Genomic DNA, 9204 nt, shown 5'->3' with positions numbered 1-9204 from the left:
TTCAATTGTCCGGTAAACACCTCTAGTTTGAGAATTGCGAGGCCCAAAACCGGGAAGATAAAAGAAGTATGCTGACAACATGAAGAAGAGAGGCATAGATAGCTGAGAGCTAGCCGGATACTCGGACAACGAGAAAGAGAAAAACTAATATTTTTTTGTTTATCCCCCCTCTTTTGAACAATAATATATCGCATGTCACGCTCGCATGAGTTGCGAATCATGCACAATAACATGTAAGCAAAGTGTGTCAAAATGAGACAGTTTTGGTATAGTTAAAGTGTTCAAATGGTCATAGCCAAGTTTAGGTGGCCAGGTAGAATATCGGGACAAGTTTAGGGGGCCATCTATGTATTTGGCCTACATTTTCTATCTGCCAAGGGAACAAAGACAATCGTCTGCTGCATAAAGAAAATAAGCTAAACCAAATGGGCATTTCACATTTTATCTCTCCGCCAGACTTCCTCCTATTGCCTCAGATATGGCTGCAAGTTGATGACCCACATCTTTATGCAGCTGCATGCCTTCATTATTAGGTTTACATATGTTAAAGATGTTGCGGTACACCGTATATCAAGGAGCTGCCTTGTTGAGAATTCGCAGATATGATGAGGTCTCAGTAAGCTGTCTGAGAAGAAGTGCATCTGCCATTGCTACTGAGTTCATTTTCTAGCAAATCGAGAACAAGCTGGGCTGATGAACGTATATCATGACCTTTAAGATCATGACTTCTCAGCATCCAATACTCCGATACTCAACAAGTCCTAGGTGAAAACAGAATGACAACCCGTTAGAACAGTGGAAACTCACAGTTCTCAAAACAAAATGTAGTTTAAGAAAAGACTAACTTAAAAAGGAGATCTGTTAGAAACTGACTTCAAAAAGTCTGGAGAATGCAGTCTCCAAGGTAATTAAGTCTATAAATGGTTTCCTGATGATCCATACACATCATCTCCATATGACCTGCCTTTTTTTTCTTATTATGTTTTGGACAGAGGTGTTGAGAAACAAGCGACAAGAAAAAGCTTGTCACCAGTAGAGCATGTCATGTTAATGAACTGTCAAATACCTGACCACAGTCACCCAAATGATCTCTGACTTCAAATAACCAAGAAGGGGAGAACATATTGAATAGGATTATGATCAACAACAATTGAAGATACCTTATCTCTACTTCAGAAAGTCGGTGGAGGCAGGATTTGTTCGAACTTTAGCAGAGAGTCGGAGAACAGCAGCTGCATAGACCAAATTATAACAAGAATATTCGGCAAACTCTTAGTCTCAAAGATGGAAAAAGTTTCAGCTATGCTATTGCAATTTGCTGTCATATGGACAGTACTGGTTGTGAAATTTGAAAAAGAAACTAATAAGTTAAAGCATCAGATAGATACTTCTAGACATTAATGCTAAAGCAACTAGGACAGTTCAAGCAGCACTCTTTTACCTATGTTTCACAATTGGCCTTCTTTATAGTAATGCTGAAGCTCCCCTGTGATTTATGCAAGATTTCAACTCTATACATCTTGCTAGAGCACATAAGCTGCAGAAGTAATCCAAACATAAAGGCCAAGCAATAAGCCGAAACAAATTAATTGAACAGACTGCAGATGAAGCTCACTAGACAGCCCTAGTGCATTAAAACAGAATAAACAAAGGAATGCCAAATACCTATTCTGACAGATCAGTGTCGGTATACAGTACACCACCTCGTGAACTGCAGAATAATTCTTATAACCACCTTGTATGACGGATATCTAAAAGGATATCAAACGCAGAAATAGCCTTCAAAAGGTAGAAGCGACCAAAGTTCAAGCTGCAGATGTATCAGATAGCCTGATTTCAATTATTGAAGCTGGTTTAAGTTAGAGACCGACTGCCATGGAGACCTTATCTCCAGCAAGCAAGATAAATGTTCCCAGTGTTAAATTGATCAGCTTTTCGTTCTTTCTACAGCAATACTTAGCTTCTTTTCTTTTTCTTCTTTCTTAAAGCATTTAGCTTCTCCCTCACGACTGTCAATCTTTCACATAAGGCTTCGGTGCTTGAATATTCGCCTGCCAATCCTCTCTCTTGCAGATCACTTAGAAGACTTTCACCCTTTGCAAGATCGTTTGCAGAACAGACGGCATTGACAAGAACTGTAAAAGTTGTAACATTGGGACACAGACTCCTCTCTTTCAGCTCCTCATAGAGATCAAACGCATGATCAATACAGCCACCAGCACAAAGGCCCGTTATCAGGACATTGTAAACAATAACATCTGCCTTTGCACCATGAAGATCCATTGTCGCTTTCAATTTTAAGGCCTCAGAGACCTTAGAACTTTTGCAAAGTCCATGCATAACAGTTGTGAACGTGGCAACAGTTGGAATTAGATGCACCCGAAGCATACATTCAAGTACCAGCATTGCTTCCTCCATCTTCCCACGATGCACAAGCCCCCGTATAATCGCACCCTCAGCTACATTACGGGAACTAACACCTAACAACTCCATTTCATCTTTTACTTTGAATGCTCCTTTTACATCTCCAACTTTACACATACTAGTGATTAGATTACTATATTGTCTGTCAATTGGGATGAAGCCCTCTTCGAACATTTTATGCAAGAGACGACGTGAATTTTCGAAGTCCAATGTTCTTTTCAGTCCCTTAAATATTGAGTTGTAAGTGTCTCCATCAGGAGAAACACCAACGGCAGTCATTAAAGTAAGTAGATCAAGGGCCTTCTTCATCTCACCCCTTTCACTATATTTACTGATAATCATGCTGAATGTGAATTTATCTGCCACTGTTCCTCCCACAATAATCTTTATCATAAACTTAACTCCAATATCCAGCAGGCTCGACTCACAGAGTCCACAAATCACATAATGGCATGTTAATTTATCTGGAGCAAAACCTTTTTTTCTAAGTGACTGATACAACTTAGAGCACTCAGATATGTTTTTCTGTCTCGAGTAGCCTCGTAATAGAATATTGTATGTAGCCAAGGAAGGCATTTGATTTCTCTGTCTCATTGTAGAAATGAAACTGCTAACCTTATCCATTTGACCATGTTTTGTGTAACCATCCATCATCACATTCAGTGCCACTGTATCTGGGGTAAGTCCACTCCTTGTCATCTCATCATAGAAGTAATGGGCAACCTTAGGCAAGCCACTCTTGAAAAGACCATCAATGATGCACGTATACATGACCTGGTTTGAAGAGGGGTTTCCTCTATTTAATGCTCTTCCCAACAGAAGAATTGCAGCAACCAACTTATCCTTCCCACACAAGCCAGCTAGGAGATTGGTGTATGTATGACTATCAGGGAGCACGTTATTCTGAACCATCTCATCGATAAGGATTAACGCCATGTGCAAGTGGCCTAACTTACAGAGCTCAGCCAGCAATGAGTTGTAGACAACAACATCTGTAGCACAGCAAATTCCACGGAGTCTATCAAAAAACCCAAGTGCCTCTGTAAGGTTTCCTCCTCTGCATATTCCCTTTAGTAAGCTTGCATAGGTGTACAAGCTAGGCTGACTACCCAAGTTAATCATTTCGTCAAACCAGGATAGTGCTTTTAACCCTTCACCTACACTTCCGTAGCAATCAATAACAGAAGTAAAAGCAATAGAACTGGGAACAAGACCAATCTTATGCATGTGACGCATGAAATCCTCTGCCTCTCTTACTCTTCCACAAGTACAAAGAGAAGATATTAGTGAGTTGCATATGAAAGTGTTAGGACTATGGCCTGATTTTTGCATCATTGCATAGACTCTGATTGCTTTTAGGGGATCTTGCTGCTTACAGAAGTTGTAGATCAAAGTAGAGTATACCACATCGTTTGGAAAAACACCAAACCTGTACATCTTACTTAATATCTCCATTGCTGTATTTAGCATTCCAGCTTTACAAAATCCATTTAGAAGCACCGAGTATGCAACAACATCAAGACATATACCCCTCTCAAACATTTCCTCAAGTAAAGGTACAACTTCTCCAAGTGACCCCATTTTGCACATCCCTTCTATTAACATTGTATATGCAATATGATTAGGAGATAATCCATCAAACTTCATCTTCTTGAGGATATTTCTTGCAGAATCTAATATGCCATGCTTGCAGAAACCGTTCAAGAGAGCCCCATAACTAACTTCATTGGGCGTTAAACCTCTTAGCTCCATTTCATTCAGCATTTCTTGAGCCTCTTTAAGATTGCCTGCTAGACAATGCCCATCAATCAAAGCATTGAAAGTTATACAATTTGGTGAAAGATTTAATGTCAGCATCTCATGAAAAATCTTCATTGCAACATCAATCTTACCCTCTTTCACAAACCCGTTAATAAGAGTGTTATAAGTGATATGATTCGGAACAATCAATCTCTTCCTCATCTTCCTCAATAGTAAATAACCTTTAGAACTCCTATTATTCCTACATAAGTCATCTATAAACATATTGTACGTACAAACATCAGCCTCAAGACCCTTAGAATTCATGCAATCGATCAATTCTAAAGCTTCTTTATACCTGCCCTTTTTGCAATACCAATTAAGCAAAGTATTATAAGTAACCACATCAGGGATATAACCACTCTCTACCATCTTCGCAAGCAAATAACTCGCTCTCTTGACCTTTCCTTTGGCACAAAGAACTTGTAAAAGTATATTGAATGTACCAACATTAGGGCAAACATGTTTAGCAATCATTTCTTTGAAAAACGACCATACACACTCAGCATTCTGCTGCTTCCCCATCGCTGCTAAGAGCATATTACAAGTGTAAACCGATGGTTTAAATGCTCGAGAACTCATCAAATGGAAAATCTGAAGAGCATAATTAAGTGTACCTTTTCTCACATAAACCCTAATTAAAACATCAAAAACAGAAGGGTTCGAACTACAAAGACGATATGTATCCATAAGAGACTCAAAAACAGAACTTGGCGTAACACCTATGTCAGATAAATGCCTCAAAATTGACTTAACATAGTCATGCATTCTAGCTCTAACGAGTATGTGGGTAGTTATACCATACATATGAATAATGTGACTGAATTCTAAACCGGGTTGCTTAATAAACCAGTTCAAAAATTTCAAAGCTAACTTCCCATGAATTGGCCTCAGTGAAGCCATTTTATACCCCATATGATTGAGCGAGTCCCAACGGTCCATGGTTAGAATAGTGTAGATACTCTTCTCCATTTTTTCACCTGTTCACACATATATATAAACTTAAAAACATATACATGAAAAAGAAAATTAAAAGAAGAAGTGAAAAAAGGGAGAGGGGGAAAAAGTACTTGCTGCTTGGGAGTTCACTGGATAATTATTTGCTGTGCGAACTTTTCTAGAGAACCCCATTTGAGAGAAAGCTCTAAACCGCGAACGCATCGCATCAATGGTTAATTTTGTATTTGACTTTTGGTGTAGCGGTGCTGTTTTTGTGTTACATTCTGCGGAAGCCAAATGGAAAATGGCACTGCCAGCTGATGAATTGTATTGGAATGAAACAGCCAAAAACTGTGTTTATTTCCTAAACAAATGTCCAAAAGTGGGCGGAGTGCTATTTCCTAAACTTCAAGGACGCAAGTGTAAATATTACACACTTGTCAAAACCCAGCTGTGATACTAGGCTTTAACATAAACCCCAGCCCTTATTTTTGGTTATTTTTGCAGACAGAAAATTTTAGAATTTTATAACACGGCTAAATTATCAATTTGCTTCCGTTACAATTACTACTGTATAGGGTAAAATATGCTATGACACGTGGCTGTCCAGAAGAGGGACACGTAGAACCCAAGACGGGGGATGGCTAAGGCCGAAGGCAACTGTTCGGTCTATCACCGGAAGAATAAAGCTTATAAGAATATAATAAATACTTTTCGCCCAGTAGTATTTAATAGAGAATATTTCATGGCATTAAATACGATTGTTCGCTACAAGGAATTTAGCATTTGTATTCACCGTTGCATCTTCATCAATGACCCTCATAATTGACATTAAAAAGGGGTACGATCCTAAAACCTCCTTCCCTAGACGTAGTTATAAATAGTGCGCTCAGTTATCGTTGTAAAGGACACGAATTTTCTGGAAAACTTATGCTACATTCCATACAAAGCTTAATACAATCTTATTTCCTTGCTTTTTAATTTCATTGTTGTTGTGCCCGAAAACCCTATTCCCGGAACTGCTGTTTCTGCTATTTCGTCTACATCGTAAGGCTAAGTATTGCATAATTCTTCAATTATTTTATTATTTCAGGATTAAATTAATTCACTTATCTAGAAATCACGTATAAATTCAGCTGTACCGTTTTACGGGTAAACAATTTGGCGTCCACCGTGGGGCCTAGACAGTCGTGCAATTAAATTGATTCTTGCCCTTTTACTAACATGTTTTGATTATTTTGTCTTACAAAAAATCATAAGAAATGGCAGATAACACTTTTAACAACACGCACAACCCCGAGATTCGAGGAGATCAGCCTCATTTCGAGGACTCAATCAGCGACACCCACAATGAGGGGAATGGCGCCACACCGGTGCATGACAGGCAATATCCTCGACATGTTGGGGAGACAACTCCCGTTGATGCTGATGAGGAACATGTCGTTGATGCGGTAAGGGTCTTGTAAGAGCAACATGCGATCATTATAGGCCACCTCATGCAACAAGATAAGGTTATGACGGAGTTGAAGTAGGCGCTATCGGGGGCTTCTAATAATGCGAACAGACGAGATCCAATTCCTCCCGGCGCTCCCCCGAATCAAACAACAAGGGTCGAAAACAACACTCCTAAGGGCGAAGTTGACACCGATAGGGCTGGGGAGAGCGAATCCGGCCTCAATAACGAGAATCGTCCTTTTAAGAATGAACTTTTACGGTTTATGAGTGTCACACCTCCTTTTTCGCCCGTGCCTTTTCCGACCCCGCGAAGGGCGTAGAGAGTTTTTTCCAATTAAAGGACAATCGAAACAGGATTTATTTATTTATTTCAGAGTCGCCACTTGGGAGATTTATGGTGTCCCAAGTCACCGGTTTTAATCCCGAATCGAGGAAAATATGACTCTGTTTAACAGTTCGCGAACCAGAAATTCGAGTAAGGAATTCTGTTAATCCGGGAGAAGGTGTTAGGCACTCCCGAATTCCGTGGTTCTAGCACGGTCGCTTAACAATTTATACTTGGCCTAATTATCTGACTTGTTACACATTTTAAAATTATTGCGTATTTTTAACTTTTATTACCGCTTTTAGCTTGATTATTTGTAATTATAGAATTGTCTTGAAACGAATCACGCGTACGTATATTCGTTTTATTCATGTCACGCATACGTGTACATAATTAAATTAATAACATTTTTTATTATAAAAAAACGAATTTGGCCGAAGTTGCACGTGCTTAAAACAAACTACGAACATTTGTCATTTTTTGTATGATTAAATGGTAAGCGGCGCACCTTGGACTATATGAGATAATTTAATTTAATAACCTCCGAAAATCCATTTTTTATTGAGAAGATTTGTTCAAAGTTGCGCGAACGCATACTCCGAATTGTCTTTAGAACTGTAATCATGTCACGCGAACGTGTCCACAACCACGACAATATATTAAATGTGCCTAAAGCAACTAACGCGTTATTAACTTTGCGAGGGCCCTGAAAATTAGCTAAGTGGCACGCCTCAAATTTTAAGTTTTTTTTTTTGAAAGAAATAATTATATGAGGGCCACGCATTTGTCATTTTTATTTGGCACGGCGCATCCCAATTATAAAAGAGTTATTATTAATTATCTGAGGGCCATAGATTATTTAACAAAATGGCAAATATCAATTTCTAAAGAGTTAAAACTAATTAAATGAGGGCCATGAGTTTTGGGACTTTATTCAACATGGCACACCTCGAGTTGTTTTACTCAGCCAAAACGAACTAAGGATGTTCATAAGTGATTATTTTGCTAAATGGAAAAAATATGCTAGCTTTATGACTTAATTGCTTTACCAATGCCTATGCGAAATGGCTCGAACCAATAGATCATGTTTGTTTTAATCCCAATCCAATTTTGTATCTTCCTAAGATTAACAACCGACCTAACCAAAGTAAATGCTAACCAAGCAACCTATCAATTAGTGAGGTAATGGAAATTCAATTTAACGAAATTCATATTTTTTCAAACAGCTTATTTTTCCAACTAAAGATAGAAGCTACATAATATTGTAGCAAAATTATGAATACTAGCAAATGTTTAAATAAATACAGAGGAGGCAAATTATATTTATTCAATTCTTACGTACCAAGAGAACAATACAGATCCGCCGATTATTGCTGGCTTAAAATGATTACTAGTTTATATCTAAAACCCTTAAAAGAGAATAGCCATCGAAATAACTTAAACAAACATATACCAACCAAATTTCGAAATTACGACAAATCCATTGCAGCAGAAATGGAGGATCGTAATTCAACATACTTCAGATTTCCATTTAAACTTAAAAGCCAAACGAATCAAACATAATAATGGTTTGATTATGAAAGCAGGATTACACTCCAATTTCAACGATTAACAAAAGGGAATGAAATTTAGCCATTTCAGTTTCACAACAACGCAATTAATCACGTTGCTCCTGCGCAGAAGCTACCATATCTAGTGATATTTGATCATTCAATATCTAATTAAGCAAATGACTACTCAAAATTATATGCAGAACTCCATTACTGACCTAACTAAGCAAACATGCTGTCCTGACTTTTTAAACAGGTTTAAACATTATGACCAGGTCCATTTACACAATGCTGGTTTTAGATTACAAAATATTCGACCAGAATCGAATCCCATATCTATTTTAAACCAAACTCAACCTCTAGAAGCATTGTCACTGACCAACATTCAAATGCAAATATGTTCAAACTAAAACTTGAAATAAAGACAGAATTAAACTCTTCTAATGAGGTTAAATGGCCAACATGCTTCAGATTTCCATTTCACAGAAGGGTTTACAGCGGGTAGAATAAAAATGTACCTAGAAATAAAAGAAGGAAGCAGAAAAATGAGGTATCAGCAGTAACCAACAATAGCAGTAGCATTCAGAAGTTGCAACAGCAGCGCAACAACAAATAACCAGCAGTTTTATACTTCCCCAAGTATATAGCAGAAGTAAAAGGGAGAAAGTTCTAGCTATTTCAGATCCTAAACCAGGCAATGAAAAAGACAGT

The 9204-nt window shown here is 38.1% G+C and overlaps 1 protein-coding gene across 1 annotated transcript; it reads right to left on the bottom strand.

The window, feature by feature from the left end:
- Positions 1 to 237: 237 nt before the first annotated feature.
- Positions 238 to 5487, bottom strand: LOC107776107 (uncharacterized). The gene is made up of 5 exons (XM_016595931.2): positions 5295 to 5487; positions 1666 to 5204; positions 1442 to 1537; positions 1161 to 1232; positions 238 to 761 (listed from the first exon to the last, which is right to left on the bottom strand). Exons 1-2 carry the CDS (start codon positions 5383 to 5385, stop codon positions 1957 to 1959), a joined length of 3339 nt encoding a protein of 1112 aa, XP_016451417.1. The 5' UTR covers positions 5386 to 5487; the 3' UTR covers positions 238 to 761; positions 1161 to 1232; positions 1442 to 1537; positions 1666 to 1956.
- Between the last annotated feature and the right edge of the window lie 3717 nt (positions 5488 to 9204).

The sequence above is a fragment of the Nicotiana tabacum genome, chromosome 8 (assembly GCF_000715075.1).
Source record: "Nicotiana tabacum cultivar K326 chromosome 8, ASM71507v2, whole genome shotgun sequence".
In the NCBI taxonomy this organism is placed as follows: Eukaryota; Viridiplantae; Streptophyta; class Magnoliopsida; order Solanales; family Solanaceae; genus Nicotiana; species Nicotiana tabacum.
Note: the sequence above shows the minus strand (reverse complement) of the source record. Positions and strands in the feature narration are given on the sequence as shown.